This window comes from Elephas maximus, chromosome X, assembly GCF_024166365.1.
Source record: "Elephas maximus indicus isolate mEleMax1 chromosome X, mEleMax1 primary haplotype, whole genome shotgun sequence".
Classification (NCBI taxonomy): domain Eukaryota; kingdom Metazoa; phylum Chordata; class Mammalia; order Proboscidea; family Elephantidae; genus Elephas; species Elephas maximus.
Window position 1 is genome coordinate 4,113,045 of NC_064846.1, and position 16,904 is coordinate 4,129,948.

Here is a 16,904-nt window from a genome sequence, read left to right on the forward strand (position 1 = left end):
TATTGAATCTCATCTCATATCCCTCTCCTCTTTACATTGGTCTTCTGACAGTTCCTAGAACACCACAGGGTCTTTCCCACTTTGAAGCTTTTGTACAACTGGCTATTTCTCATTTTTCAAGTTTCAAGTTTAAAACCCAACCCCTCAGAGAGGGCTTCTTTCTTCACTGTCTAATGAAACCCTGCCTCACCCCCGTGACTCCATTTTCTTTTCTTCAGAGTACCTACCATTATCTCGTATCTTCTTTATTTGTTTGTTTATTGTCATGCTTTCCTGCAACTGTAAGCTCAGTGGGGGAATAGGACCTCAAATGTCTCATGACCTTTGTACCTTCACTATCTAATACAGTGCCTTAATATTTGCTGAATGGATGACTGACCGAAGCAATCAAGCAAGCAGTCAATCAGTCTCTGACAAAATGAGTTCAAATGGAATGCTTTTCCATTGGTACTGTTGTGGTAGGATTGTTTTTTACTCACCATTTTCCTGGGGCCTGACACATACCAGGGCTTGTTTAAGAGAAGGGGACATTTGGTAAAGCTACTAAAGGTAAGGAAATGCTTATACCATAATAACCCATAGGGAATATGTTGAGGGAGCCATTCTAGGAGTGCAAAAGGTCTAATTTTCTGGTAGATATCTTTTTTGCAGTATTCAGAACACTACCTTACTGTTACCCGCCGCCCCCCTCCCCCATGAAAATGGAATGATTGGAACTGAGAAGGAGAGGGAAAGAAGCTGAGGGAAGCTGAAAATGAGAGAAGAAAAAGGTCTAAAGTTCTGTTCCCCACAGGTGAATGAATTCCATCATGATTCATGTGCTTGCAAAAGCTACAATCTCAGGGTCATCTAGAGCCCCTTCTTCTTTCCTCTCTTAACCATCATGAAAAGCCATGACTTGTAGTTTGCTCTGCTTCTGAAATCTCCTCTCTGCCCAACTCAATTCAGCCCACTGTCAACTACATATATTATTTCCTGAGTGTCACTCACACCAAACATTGTGGTGGTCTTTTAACTGCTGTCTTGGCTTCAGTTTTGTTCTCCAGTCTGTCATCCATGCTGCAGCAAGAGTTACTCTTCTAAAGCATACATCAAGCCATATCATCTCTCTTCTTCAGGTACATGCACAACTCCTTACAGCCTATGGACTAAAGCCCTTATTTCTTAATGTGAGCCATTAAGATATTTTATGATATTGCCTCAGCTTCTCTCTTGCCTGACAGTTCAGTGATACCATTAATTCCCTTAACACTTGCCTTTGCTGCATTGTTCCTTTGCTAGGAATGTTCTTTCACCTACTGAAGGTGACCTCATCTTCTAGTATCATATGAATTATGATTCCTTCTTCAACATCCCACTCTGAGCAGGAGTAATAACACTCACCTGTGTTTTTGCCAAACACTTGCTTTTGTTCCACTTGTGTGCATGTTTCTCACATTCAGACTTGTACTATAATGACTGTGTTCTTTCTGTCTCCCCCAATAGACTGTGGGCTCCCTGAAGGTGATCACTGCACCTGATTAACCTTTGTCTACCAGTACAAAGTGTGGCTCTGAGCAGACAACCAATCAAGTAGTTTTCAATTTGTTTTTTAATTTCCTTCTTCCTTCTCTTCCTTCATTAGCTCGTGCTTTGATCTCCATCTTATGAAAAGGGAGTTTTTTTTTTCCTCCACGAATCCCTCTGCTCCCATATTTGTTGTCAAAGAAATAAAACCATTGCTTTTTGCGTACAGCGGGTTGGTACTCTTGGCCTGATGGTTTCTGAGGTACTTACTAGTAGCTGCACAATTTATTGTCACTTCTGCACTTGGAAAAAAAGTTAGAATTCCTAGGGCTAATATTCAGTGTTGTCTGCTCCACCTAGTCTATTTATGTTAAGAGATCATGCAAGAAATTCCACTTCTCTTTTAGGGGTAGAAAACATCTTCCATCTTCCATCATCCACTCTGTCCCTGAGCAGATTTCTGTTCTAGTGTTTACACTGTCAAATTCTTGGGTAGATTCTTGGGTGGAATGTTGCATTGCCCTTTAAACATAGGGAGTTACAACTGCCTGAAGAGCAAAGTTAAGAAGACCTATATAGGGGGTTCTCTAATTAGGCATAGAGGAATTCCAAGCATATGTACTAAAGATGGAAAGCATTGGGAAAAATGAGAGGACAAGGGCCTTGTGAAATCAGGTATCTGTCCTCTCTTCATTCTCTTATTCAACTATTTATTGACTTGGCCCCAGGATTTCTGTTTCTAGAATAATGTTTCCAGTATTCCATGCAGTTTATAGTTAAGAATTAAAAAAAAATATCCTGAACTGCTGACATAAAGGTAATTTCACTAATAGTCCTATGATGGTCCTCACATAGTGGCCTTCGAATAAATTTAGGTAAGGTGTGAGAAGAATCCTGAGGAGATTTCCCTTTCTTCTTAGTAATAGTAGTTTAAAGACCTACATTTCCACTCGGGAGCCCTAGAGTTCCCACAGGTAGCAGAGGATGCTTTGTTTCAAAGGCTGAACCACAAAGGACCATAGCCATCTCTGGGCAGAAGTTTCTAGGCCACAGGCTGCAAATTGATGGTTTGTAGGTGTGATTTGTTTGACCTGTATAGTATTTACAACTTTTAAAAATTACCTGCCTAGACTTGACATTTGGAAGATTTCATATAAAATGTGGATTTTTCATTATTTTATGAAATCGAAAGATTTGACAACACTGGGACAAGTTCCCACAATCAACTGGAGCTGAGTAGTGGCTGTCCCTAGAAGATGGGCATTTCCTACAATCCCTATCATTTTCTATTCTCTCCCTGAAAACGAGGTCCAATGTCAGTTGCCATTAATCAACTTACTTGAACTCCTGTTTTACTTATAGTATAATTAAGGGCTCCCAGTAGAGTTAAAGGGAAAGTGAAATTGTTCTTGTACCTATAGCTATCAAAATTGAAAAAAAAAAAAAAAGATAGAGGTGACTGTGGTTTTCAAAAAAGATAGAATTTACATTTCCTTATAGATATGTCTACATCTTTCCTATGTGTACAAAGTATGCCTTTGTTTAAAAAATAAAATTCCAGATACCAGAATTATGCAATCCACTGTAAAAAAAGAAAAACTGTGATTGCTATATAGAGAAGGTGTACAATGAAAATATTAATTAACTTGGAAAAAACAGACTGAAAGTTCAACAGGTTTTGTGTTTGGATGGAGACACAATAAATGTTGCTGCTGGGAAACCCAGTTATTCACTCAGTTAAAAAAAAAAAAAAGGCTTCCCAGACATCAAAACATTTTAGAGATGCCATATTCATTTTAAAAAAACTATTAATTGCAGCAAAAGTTATGTGTCTAACTAGAAGTACTGTTTTCAATGTGTTGAAGAAATGACTGAGACTGTATACAGGGCAAGTTATTTGGAAAAGTTGTTTCCTGCGGCATTCTTTTTTTGCAGTTTATGAGGGCATAGATATATACATAATATCATCCAAACCCACTGCCGTTGAGGCAATTCCAACTCATAGAGACCCTATAGGGCAGGCTGTAAATTTACAAGGCTGTAAATCTTTAAAGGAGCAGTCTACCACATCTTTCTCCCTCAGAGCCTCTGGTAGGTTTCAACCGCCGACCTTTCAGTTAGCAGCTCAGTGCTTTAACCACTGCACCACCAGGGCTCCACAGATATCATAGAGTTATGTATATTTTTTTCATGATGTTAATGGGAATTTTGATGCGAACAAAGATTGTTTAGGGGTGTTGCCCCATTATAAGCAAATCAGGAAATGACTTACTTATGTATGTTGACTAAAGTCCTAAAAAGTTTAATGTAGTAGATCACAATTACTACATGTGAGTAAGCTTTAATGCCAGACTTTTTATGAAACTTATAGCCAACAATGCCAAGTTTTGCAGGGACACAGAATTTACATTTGTTCATTGACAGATTCACCAGGAATTATTTGCTTTGCAGTCAAAGGTTTAAATAGAACATGTTATGAACATAGTAGTTACCACCATGAGCTAGAGACCCTCACTGGCATGAACAACAGACAGCACCAAACTTGGATGAACTGGGTAATGGTATGGTGGTCAGCTGCCGTTTCTGAGCCTGGGTGCCTGAGTGAGGGCAAGGTGTTCAGTTTAAATAGGAAATCAGATCTACTGTGTAAAGGGTCAACCCATATCTGGCAATATATAGATACGCAACTCTCTTCTTTTAAGATACTGACTAAAACACAATAGCCCCCACTCCTCATTTCCCCACCATATCTCTGCCCACGCTCCCGTCAAAGTTAATCTGTACTAAATACTGTACTCTACATTGGAACTCCAACTGCAAGGCTGGACGTTAAGGCCCTGTGGCAGAAAAAAAGTGTCAAGTGTCTGGTTTGCGAATGAAAGCGGTAATAAATTACGAAAGAAAATTGTAATCATTAGTTATTGCTATTTTTAATTTGGAAATTTTTTATTTTTTAATTTCAAATATCACTAGTAAGAATTTTTGCATTATCTCATATGCTTATCCCATAATTAATTAAAGAAACTTTCATTACATATTTAGCAGTTTACTTTTCTTACAAATAGCCTGACTCCCTCACTGTCTGGCTGCTTCAGGTATTTTTTGAGTTTGTGATGTCTGCATTAGACAATATGTTAGCCATTCCTCCCCCTGCCCCTCCTCTCTATGCTCCAAGGGAAGGAAATTTTTAACAATTTTATTGGCAATGCGGAAGACTGTGAGCCATTGAAAGAAGAGACCACCTCAGGTTCATTTCTGTGTACCCAGCGTACACTGTAGTAGTAGTTCAGTGAAAGTTTATTAGACAGATGGATAAATGCACTTTAGTTGAAGACAGAGCACATATCCAGAACTCTTTGGGGATGGAAATTGTTTTTCAATCTCATGTAAGTTTAGTAGCAAGGGTAATTGTTGTCCTTCCCCTCAACTTCTTCTTGACCCTTCTCTGCTTTAGATGCCTATACAACAGCTGAAGTAGTTTATTCTTGGACTCTTGGGAAGAACAAATCTGTGGAAGTGGCACAGGACGGCTCTCGCCTGAACCAGTATGACTTGCTGGGCCATGTTGTTGGGACAGAAGTAATCCGGTCTAGTACAGGTATTTATTTTTTTTTATTTAACAAACATTTTGGTGGGTTTTACCGTATGCCAGCCACTGTGCTTTCCATGTAATAACTTATTTAATCCTCAGAAAAGCCTTGTGATGTAGATACTATTTTCCTGAGAAAACGGAGGCTAGAGAAGTTCAGTAATGCCTGAAATGCCTCAAATCACAGCTTTACAATGGCAGAGCCCAGAGCGGAAACCAGTCAGACTGGATCCCAAGCCCCTGCTCTTACATGATGCCCAGCCCATCTAGTGGGGCAGAAGGTCAAGTGCATTAGGGTTGAGGTGTGGTAGAAGAGAAGGAAGAGGGAGGCCATAATGGTGAGAAAGATGAACTTTGATTCTGAAGGTTTCACTAAGACATTTGCTTAACTCAGCCGGTGCTGAGGTGGCAATTTAATAACCCCAGGAGGGGTCAGGCACACAGCCAGATCTGGGGATAAGCCATGGGATTATTTTCTTAAGTGGATCACCCACCTCAGAAACAAGCTTGCCTGGCAAAGCCTGCAGAGTTCTTTTAATGGCTAATCCTTGGGTATTGAAAAATGGAACCTAGAGACTTGTTTTGCAGCCTTAAATTCTGTCCATTTGGAAACCGACCAGTTGCATGGGCCTGAGGAAGGAGGCACCTGAATCCCAACTAACTTTAGAGCATTTGGCAAAATGGGGTCTATCCTGGTGTCTACATCTCTTACACTAATTTTTGCTGTGAAAGGCTGGGAGCTCTCGACATTAATCCTCCAGCAACACTTGTCTCAGTGAAAAAAAACCTCAGCATCCACAATTACAAATGCAGAAAGGTTCTCTTGCCCTTTTGTTTTATTATCTGGACACATGCTGTTCCCTCTCCTTGTGATGTCATAGTCTGTCACCTTGTCTGCCTCCCTCCTCTGTTCTCTTTCCACCCTAGGACCAGGGGAGGGTATCTGAAAATGGTGGCTTTTGAAATGGATTTGAAGGATAAGAAGGATTTAGAGATTTGTAATGAGGTGTGTGGAAAAGCTGATCTTGACAAAGGCAATACCGAGATGTCACAAGCCAAAAGCATGGGAGGGCACGGCATGTGGCGGGAGTGCGAGCAGTAGGTTAGGGCTCCGGTGGGTCAGAGAGCCCAGGGCTGCATGGTGGGCGAGGCCACTGTCCTGTGGTGGTGTTCTGGAGCCCTGTGCTTGAGACTGGTGACTGGACCAGGCAGAGCCCCCCGGGCAAGCACTGGGGAACTGGGGGAAGTCAGAAGTGTCCCCTCCCTTTAGTAGGTGATTGTTGGCTGCTGACACCAAATGCTCCAAGTCTAGAGGAGGCAGCTGAGTGGCCAGTGGTGGGTGTGCCTGGGCTACCGGACCCTGTCACTTGGCCCTGAGTATTCACTTCTGTCGTGTGCAGAGTTAGTCAGAGTCAGCCTGCTGGTGCTCAGATCCTGGTGGCCCTAAATTCCAGAAGGCAGCAGTCTCAGTACACAGATCTTCTTGCATCATCTCTGTGAACAGCCACACTCAGAGCAGCCCCCTTCTCTGTCCCTTGGGGATAGCCCTGGGGCAGGCTGGGCACCAGCAGACAAAGAGGGGGCCTGGGGGCACAGGCTTATGGTAGGCTCAGGAGGCTGAGCCCGAAGCTGCCTGAATCCACTTGGGCCAATTACAGCCTTAGGAAAGCCTAGCTCTGATGCCATGAATACGGATGAGCCCTCCCCATCTGTTAACAGCCTTCCCCTGGTACCCAGGTAGCATGGCCTATGTGTTCTTTCTCTGTCTCTCTCTCTAAGAGCAAAGCATGCATCCCAAGGCTGTGTTGAGAGCGCATATTCACATCTTTATAATAATCCATTCAGACTGCAGCCTGCTGTGTCTCAGGCCCTTAGAGCCGAGCGGTTTAGCAAGATGTGAGCACTGTGAGTAGCATGGGGTCTTTACCATATCCTTGACTATACTCTTCTCTACACCGGTCTCATTGACTTGATGTGGGTGGCGAGCCGAGGGCGGGACTGTCCTCCCAACCTGATCATTGGTCTACTCTCCCCCAGCAAGCAGAAACCATCAACGGCCCCGTCACTTCCAATTCCTCCCAGTTACTTTTAGGCTCTTCTGTTGTTTGGCCCTCCTGTGAAATCGGCCTCCTGCTCCCAGCGTTCCAGTGCAGTGTCCCCTGCTGCCCTGCCATGTACCTGCCTGCCCCTGCCCTCCGGCACAGCATGCGTGGCCCTCTCAGCCCACATGGCTGGGCCTCTAGCTACCCTGGGTCTCCCCTTAGCCACCTGGATTCTCACCGTGGCCACGGCCTCTGCTCCCTCTTCCCATTCATTCATTCTCCAAGCAGCCCCAGCTCCTGTTTTGTTCGGTTGAATCAATGTTTAGTCTTTACCACACAGGCAGTTCACAGTTTATGCTGGAAAAATTCGACCACACAGAGAAGCAAAAGATGGAAATTAAATCACTCTGTCTCTCCATGATCTCGAAAAATCTCCTTTGACGGTTTTGGTACAGTTAGAATGGACACACATTCATTATTACCTGTGCTAGTTACTTAAAAAAAAAAAAAACAAAACATATATTTAAAATGCCCTCCTCCAAGGCCGGGCATTCTCAACAATGATGTGATATGTGTTGTTATTACAAGGAAATGTAGCATTTCATTGGGAAACTCAGGAAAATAATATCTTCACTTTTAATGCACTCATGTGTATGGATCATCTATTTAAGCAATTATCTACTGTTAGTTTCTGCATTTTAATGCTATAAGTGACACTGCAAAGACCGTCTATTTCCATTTATCATTTTGTTCCAGTGTAATTATCTGCCTAGGATAGAGACAGAATATTGAGATTGCTGTTTCAGAGAGTGGGGGCCTTTTTAAGTTTGTTAATGCATATTGACAAACCGCTGTTCTGAAAGGTTAAACGATTCACACGCTCATTATAGTGCATGAGCAAGCCAGTTCCCTTCACCCTTGGCAGCAGCACAGGATATTGTCTTGCTTGTTTTGTGATTGTTGATCAAAGTAATGCATGGGCAGGGGGATGGGAGTAATAAAGATCCATTTTTGCGCATGTACCGAGCCCTACCCTGAGGACATGTATGAACTCATTTAACCCTTGAACAACATAGTGAAGTAGACACTATTGTGACCACAGATTTCCAGATAAGGAAACTGAGCCTCAGACAGATTAAATAATTTTCCCAGGTTCACACAGCTGGTAAGGTTTTGAAACCAGACAGCAACCTGGCTCCCAGTCTACACTCATAATCACAACATGGATCTCTCCCTCTGCTTTTGATTTAGGAAAAAAGAGACAGGGAGAGGGAGGGAAAGAGAGAAATCAAATAGCACAGAAAGGTTTCTTCTCAAAGGTAACATTTCCCTTTTTAACCACTTATGTTTTACTTCTGGTGATTCCCTGCCTAGCTCTAAACAATGCTAAAAACTTTGAAGGTGAGTGAAATATGGATCCCCTGCTGATTATCGCCTGCCTCCTCTCTCCGGCACCAGATCGGGACAGTGTTGCAGTGGCTGAAGAGTAAAAAAAGAGATATAAATATATATAATATTTCTAGAAAGATACAATGTAAGAGACCATTCATTGTAATTACATAAGGGGTGGAGAAATAAAACGGGTGGTTTGGTGACAGATGTGGGAGGGAGTCTTTTTGATGTACAACCTTTTATACCTTTGAGATAGGCACCATATGGATGTTCTTATTGTCCTTGAATATATGTTTATGTTTTCATTGTGACTATGAACTATAGGCTTTCACTTCTGAGTCCTGAATATGCTCCTTCATGTATTAATGGAAGCTGGCCCCGAGAAAGGACCGTGGCTGTTCTGTTGGTGTGATTGGCTTTCTCTCTGAATGTTCTCAGTCCTCAGCATGAAGTAGCTCCAAGCAGAGGACTCCTGTTATTTGCTCTGGGCTTAAACAAGTATTAAGTAAATGAATCAAATTCCTTAAAATATGTGGTTAGTTAACACCATTCCTTATTTTCAGCACTGATTCCATTTGTCTCCCATTTGGCAGATTATTTCATTAATTTTCTAGGATGTGGGTTTGCACACATGATCTTATTTTCCCCTCTCTTCCCTCAATCTGATCACTTGATAGAATAACACTGTAACATTAATATTGGCATTTATATATTATCTCTGGATATGTGGCAAAGGTGGGTAAAGACAAAACAGAAAATAAGAGTGAGAGTGAAAGGGACACAAAGAGAAGAGAAAACAGTGAGCTGGAGATAAAAAGAATACAGAAGGCAAGATAGTACTGGGAACACAGAGATAGATGGAAAACATATCAAACATGGATTTAATATATCCACTTACTTAGTATAATGGGTTAATTTGCCAGGCTATTCAAAATATCCTCTTGTGTGTTTCACAACCTTAGAAACTAGCTAAGTTGCAAATGCATTTTACATCATATCCTCAAATATTTCACACCTAACACAGATGGAGCTTAATAAGCTAGAGCCAAGACAGGGGAAATTTCTCCAAACCACTTAAAGGGTCATCCTTCATCATAAGAGACACAGAGAGAAGCAGCAATAGAGGCATAAGGGAGGGAACACAATGATCCACTTTAGGAAAATATATTCAGTTATGTAAAATATTAATTTGGTTTTGGCTGCTCTACATTTCTGATACATAGATAATAACTAATTTGTAAATAAATATGCATTATATGTTTTATCTTGTACCCTTGAATATTTCACACACAACACAGATGGTACTTAATCAGTTTAATAAGCTGGGGCAGTGGGGTGGAAATAGGAGGGGAAGTTAGGAAAATCTTCCAATCTGATCAAAGCTGCAGTTTTCACTTTGGCAGAGAAGAGGGTGTAGAGATACAAAATATCAGGGTTGTATTTAAGAAAATAGATTCAGTTCATTGACACGATGAATTAATTTGCTATGCTTTCTAAAAGCCCACTTGTGATTTTACATCCATAGAAACTACCTAGGTTGCAAATATCTATGAATATGCAAAATTGGCTTTCCACTCTCCCTTTGACAATTTCACACTGGACCCAAACAGCCTAGCAGAATAGGGAAAATCTTCCCAATGTGGTAAGAGGTTTCAGTTCTCATTAAGATGAATTCCCTTTGCCTCTTTGGGAGAGAGACAGCAGGACAGAAAGAGAAGGAAAGAACAGAAAAGGAGAGAACTGAAGAAAATATATTCATTTATTTGAAACAAATGGTTAATTTGCTAAGCTTTTGAAAAATCCAGTTGCTTTTCATCTCATATCCACAGAATATAGCTAATTTATGAATGCATATTTATCATGTTTTATATATTGAGTATTTCACATGATCACAGATAGGACCAATAGGCTGGAGTTCAGGGATGTGACATAAGATAAGAAAGGGAGTAAACTGCCCAAGCTAATCAAAGCCCAGCTCTCATTAAAAAGAAATCTTCAATTCCTTTTCAGTGGAAGGAGAGAGTAAAGGCAAGGAAATGGAGAGAGGAGTAGACCTGGACACACACAGAAAAGAGATAGAGAAGGAACACAGACAGAAAGAAAAAGGTTGAAAAAGAAGCAGAGATAAAGAAGAGATAGAAACTCCCAAGTTGTAATGAAGAAAGCATGCCATAGTTTTGTATAAGATCCTTTGCTAAATTAAAAATAAGTCTACATGTGTTTTTCACGCTTACATAAACAAGCTAGGATGTGAATACACACACAATATGGATTGTATATTAAGCTTTGGATGACCAGATGGTGCTTCCTAGACTTAGATACAAAGGAGTGGGAAGGGTAGGCAAAAAAGTGGGAAATTGCCTCATTTGGGAGGCCTGCCAAAACCAAATGTGGGTGAAGGGGGAAAGGTGATGAATAAGAAGCTCTGACAACAAAGGTAATAGAGCAGTCAGATAGCATGGGTCTTTGTGGACTGTTTTGGGGATTGGGGCTTTTACTCTTTGAGAGATGGGAAACCATTGGAGGGTCTTGAGCAGAGGAGAGACAGGATCTGACTTATGTCTTAATAGGTCTCTCTGGCTGCTGTGCTAGGAATGCATTGAAGGGTGCAAAGACAGAAGCAAGATCAGTTAGAAAGCTCTTACAGTACTGTAGGTGAGAGGTGATGGTGGCTGAGACCAACATGGTAATGGAGGTTGTGAGAAGTGGTCAAATTGTGCATATATTTTGAAGAAAAGACTGGCAGAGTTTGCTCACTGATTTTGTATGTGTGTGTGTGTGAGAGAGAGAGAGAAAGAGAAAGTCAGCAACAATACTCAGGGTTTTTGAAGACTTGGGCCTGCGCTTTTGAGTGGGACCATTTGCTGAGATGAAGAAGTCTGTTGGAGGAACCAGTTTGGAGGGGAATGAGGGGATGGGGAGAGCAAAAGCTCAGATTTGAATATATTACATCAAGATGCCTATTAGATCTCCAAGTGATGGTTAATATACAAATCTAAAACCCTGGAGGCATAGCGGTTAAGAGCTAAGACTGCTAACCAAAAGGTCAGGAGTTCAAATATACCAGGCGCTCCTTGGAAACCTTATGGGGCAGGTCTACTCTGTCCGATAGGGTCGCTATGAGTCAGGATCGACAGCAACGGGTTTTTGGTGTTTATAGTTGAGTGAGGAGTCCAGGCAGAAGATACACATTTGGGAGTCATCAGAGTTTAAAATATTATTTAAAGACACAGGCTAGGTAAGAATACCAAGGAAGTAAGACAGAAAAGAGAAAAGATACAAGGACTGAACCCAAAGGCCCTCCAATGAGAATGAAATGGAATGAAACCAGCAAAGGAGGCTGGGAAGGAGCGATTGGTGAGGTCGGAGGGAAACCAACAGAGCCTAGGGCCCAAGAAGCTCAGTGAAGAGAGTGATTCCAGGAGGAGGGAGAGCGAAGCTGTGTGAAATGCTAACACATTCAGTAAGACTGAGAATTGACCACTGGATGCAGTAACATTGAATAATAATTAGTACCTACCTAAAATTTTTTTTTTTTTTTACCTCATAGGACTGTTGTGAGGATGTAAAGTTAATACTCCAAAAAGACTTATAAAAATGTCTGGCACGTAGTAAGAGCTCAGAGAGTGTTTACTCTTATTTTGGGAGAGGGGTGATGTAGGTCCGTCCACATTCTGCTATGTGAAGTTTTGGTTCTAACCATGTAAGTCTACTGAAAAAGCAAAAGCTGTGTAGCCAACCTATCTGAGCTTGATTTCAGACTCCATTACTTACTACCTGAGTGACTTTGTGCAGGTTATTCAGTCTCTCTTTCCTTCAGTTTCATGACCTGCAAAATGAAGATAACAATAGTACTGACCTCACAGAGTTGTTGTGAAGATGAAATATTTTAAAAATATAAATTACTAGATGAGTGCCTATTACATAGCAAGTACTATAGAAGAGATTGTTATTTCTTATAATTAACTAGATGAGTACATAAATTTATTTGAATGAACTTGTGTCAGAGTTGCTCTGGACAAGCTGTGTGGGTACACCGTTAGTATATATTTTCACAAAAACCTCACTGCTTCATGATTATTAAAGATATGTGGTTACGTGGACTTGGGAGGTGCTGGCATGTCTTGCCTTGAATATAAGGTTGAGGAGCTTTGTAAACAGCATTGGAGCCAAACTTAATCCAGCAATAGTTTATTGGGCTACATCATACTTAATTTTACTCTCTCTCTCCAGGAGAATATGTCGTCATGACAACTCACTTCCATCTCAAGCGAAAAATTGGCTACTTTGTGATCCAGACCTACCTGCCCTGTATCATGACTGTCATTCTGTCACAGGTGTCTTTCTGGCTCAACAGGGAGTCTGTCCCTGCTCGCACGGTCTTTGGTGAGTGTTGGGTTATGGAAAATGGGGGAAGGACCTTTGCAAAGCCTTACGAGGGGCAGCCAGAATAGAGGTAAGGAAGGAGGAAGAACCATCCCTGGAGATAATGGGAGCAACACCTGCCAGAGGCATAACTAAGGTAGGGCGAGGCCCTGTGTGCTGCTTGAAGAGGGTTGCCAGTGAGCAGTTTCTATTGGCCATCACAGTTTCAGTTGCCAGCTGTGAGAGATCATTCAGCAATTTAAAACTAAATGCCATAGGAGCTATTTTCTGTAGATTTAGGTCCCTGCCTGAGCCCAGCAGTCATAAATGAGTCATCAGATCTTGGGGCTTCAAGTAACTGAATTCTTAATAAGGAAGTGGGAACAAGAAGAGTGTTGGAGTAGAAACCTTACTGAAATGTTTCCTATCTCAGTCAGGTTTGCCCCAGGAGTTGAGGAGGGACTGAGCCTTCAGTGAAAAAGTGGGGAGATTAGTTGGCAGAGCTGAAGAAGGTAAAGGGTGCAGAACTAAGCTGACAACCAAGAAGTAGATTTGGGGCTGTTATATATGACCCATTTTTGGTATGAGCTTCTGAATTTGCTGCTCCTTCTACAGCCTTTTTGGGAGTGTGAATGATCTGATATTCGGTTAAGGCTGCACAAAGTTGGGAGAGTTTTTCAATAGTCCCTACATCAGAAAATTTTTCTTCAATATGAGTTTGCTCATGTCTAGGAAGGGACTTGCATATTATTAGCACTTTTCCCTTGGAGACTTAAAGCATGTAAAACATTTTCTGCCTGTTCCTCTCACTGTAAGATTTTTTAGGAGATAAGTATTAATGAACTCTTTCAAGCTACTAAACTGCCCCCCATAGCAATGATGGTTGTGAGGCATATACTTAGATGCACTGGGTACTCACACAGAAGGCATGTCTACCAATACTCTGAAGCTGCACTGTGTAGTTATATAGTCAATGCTGTTTCAAAATGAAGCAGCATTTCAGGTCAGGCAGAGGAGGGGCTGGTGATGGAGAAAGAGAAAGAGTGATCTGTAAAGTAGAAAGAAAACCAGAAGGGTGTGATATCATGGAAGTCAGGAGAGGAAAGTGTTTCAAGAGGCAGGGAATAATCACCTGGTTTATATTCTACTGTGAGTTTAGGTAAGATGCAGACAGAAACTGGGTATGGTGATAGGATTGGTTGCTAGCAATCTTGAAAATAAAAGTTCTAGTGGAGTGGAAGAAGCAAAAGCTATAATCGAGTGGATTAAAGATGTCCACTTTTGGAAATACGGCAAACTAGATATTCTGAAAAATCTTCCTCTACAAAATCCTAGAAAAGCTAGGTAAAACAGAAAACATTCTTTTAAGGTAACATCTGACCTCATAAGGAAATATTAGGGACCCAAATGGAATTGAAAAATGGAGTGTTAATCACAGGGACTGATACTATGGTAGTAGGAAGGTGGGTTGATGATAACTGGTCTTGGTAACCAAAACTATAGATTTTAAGGTTACACAAGGAAAGAATTAGCTTAAGTCATGTCAAGAGTTGGAACTAGGACTGTGGTAGGCTGAATAATGGCTCCCCAAAATATTCATGTCTTGATCTCCAGAAACTGTGAATGTTACCTTATATGGCAAAAGAGACTTTGCAGATGTAATTAAAAGTTTTGAGATGGGCAGATTATCCAAGATTATTCAGATGGACCCTAAATACAATCACAAGTGTCCTTATAAGAGGGAGGCAGAGGAAAATTTGACTATAGAGGAGCAGGTGGTGTGATGGAAGCAGGAGAGATTCAAAGATGTTACACTGCTGGCTTTGAAGATGGAGAAAGGGGTCATGAGCCAAGGAATGAGAGGCATGCAGCTCTAGAAGCTGGAAAAGGCAGGGGAAAAGCCCCTCAATAACTTCTAGAAGGAGTGCAGCCCGACTAACACCTTGACTTCAGAAGCACAGTGAAACTCATTTCAGACTTCTGGAATGAGTTTCTTATAGTTCCAGAAATATAAGAGAATGAATTTGTTATGTTTTCAGCCACTAAGTTGGTGGTAATTTGTTACATCAACCATGGGACACTAATACAATGACCCTTCCTATAAATCCAATGCCATTGAAGAGCTAAACCCTCAGTGCAAGAGAGCACTAGAAGAATACACTCATCAGTGCAGGGAGACAATAAAGAAACACATCTATTTTGGACTGGGCTCTGTGTAAAAAATATAATTCTTTAAGTGTTTTGTTTTGTTTTAAATTCAAACATGGGCTCAGGTGAGTTTAAAATTCATATTTACACTAACTGCATGGTGTGAGAATCTCCAAGCTGAAATGTTAATGCAAGTGATTGCATAATTTTTACGTAAGAACAAAGGGCCAAGAATAGCCAGGATACTCCTAAAGAAGAAAAACAAAGTGGATTCCCACAGATGTCAAGAATTAAAAATCTATAGTAGTTAAGACAATATGGTATTGGCAAAAGAATAGAAAAATAAATGAACGGAACACTATAGAGAGCCTAAAAGTAGGCCCACATATAAGGAAATTTGATTTATGACAGAGCTGGAATTGCAGAGAATTAATTTCAGGTTGATCATGGACCTAAACATAAAAGCTAAAAATATAAAGTTCCAGGAAGAAACTATAATGCAATATATTTGCAACCTTTGGTAGGCAGAAATTTCTTAGTGCACACACACAAAAAACAATAACACTAAAGAAAAAGATCTAATAAATTGAACTTCATCAAAATTAAAAACTTCTGTTTGTCAAAGGGTAACATCAAGAAAAAAGCAAGCTATAGACTAGGAGAAAATATTCTACATATGTATATATCTGACAAATGACCTGTATTGAAAAACATGAAGAACTCCTATAATTCAGTAGTAAAAAGACAAAGAACCCAACTTTAAAAAAAATTGGGCAAAACACTTGAGCAGACATTTCAATAAAGAATATATACAAATGCCCATAACTCGTTGCCATCAAGTCAATTCTGACTCACAGTGACCTACAGGAGAACAGAGTAGAACTGCCTCATAGGGTTTCCAATGAGTGGCTGGTGAATTTGAACTGCTGACCTTTTGGTTAGCAGCCAAACACTTAACCACTGCACCACCAGGGCCCATAAGCATGTGAAATGATCTTTAACATCACATTTTCTTGGAGAAATGCAAGTTAAAACCTCACAGAGACATCACTTTACAAACATTAGAGTGGCTAAAGTTAAAAAGACTGATAATAGCGAATATTGGTGAGGTGTGAGGAGCAATAGTGAGGATGTAAAACGGTACAGTCACTTTGGAAAAACAGTTTGGCTGTTTCTTAGCAGCTTTATACATAAAAGCCAAAAACTGGAAAACATCAAAATATACATCAATAAGTGAATGGATGAATACATTATGGTATATTTCAGCAATGGAATACCAACTAGCAATAAAAATGAACTATTGATTCACATAATAATATGGTTGGATCTCGACAACTATGTCAAGTAACATAAAGAAAACAAAAGTCTTCACAACTGGACCAATAAGCAACATCATGATAAACAGAGAAAAGATTGAAGTTGTTAAGGATTTTGTTTTACTTGGATCCACAATCAGCACCCATGGAAGCAGCAGTCAGGAAAACAAATGACATATTGCATTGGGCAAATCTGCTGCAAAAGACCTCTTTAAAGTGTTAAAAAGCAAAGATGTCACTTTGAGACTAAGGTGCGCCTGACCCAAGCCATGGGTTGCCTCACGTGCGTGTGAAAGCTGGACAATGAAATAAGGAAGACTGAGGAAGAATTGATGCCTTTGAATTATGGAGTAGGCAAAGAATATTGAATATACCATGGACTGCCAGAAGAATGAACAAACCTGTCCTGGAAGAAGTATAGTCAGAATGTTCCTTAGAAGCAAGGATGGCCAGATTTCGTCTCATATACTTTGAATGTGTTATCAGGAGGGATCAGTCCCTGGAAAAGGACATCATGCCTGGTAAAGTGAAGAAGAGGAAGACCCT

General features: G+C 40.7%; 1 protein-coding gene across 2 annotated transcripts in view; it reads left to right on the forward strand.

Moving 5' to 3' along the window:
• Positions 1-16,904, forward strand: part of GABRA3 (gamma-aminobutyric acid type A receptor subunit alpha3) — a 173,721-nt gene that overhangs the window by 134,944 nt on the left and 21,873 nt on the right. For both annotated transcript variants that reach the window (XM_049872781.1, XM_049872782.1), the window contains exons 6-7: positions 4,961-5,104; positions 12,763-12,915. In XM_049872781.1, the coding sequence (XP_049728738.1) occupies positions 4,961-5,104; positions 12,763-12,915 (297 nt within the window). The remainder of the gene's footprint in view (positions 1-4,960; positions 5,105-12,762; positions 12,916-16,904) is intronic.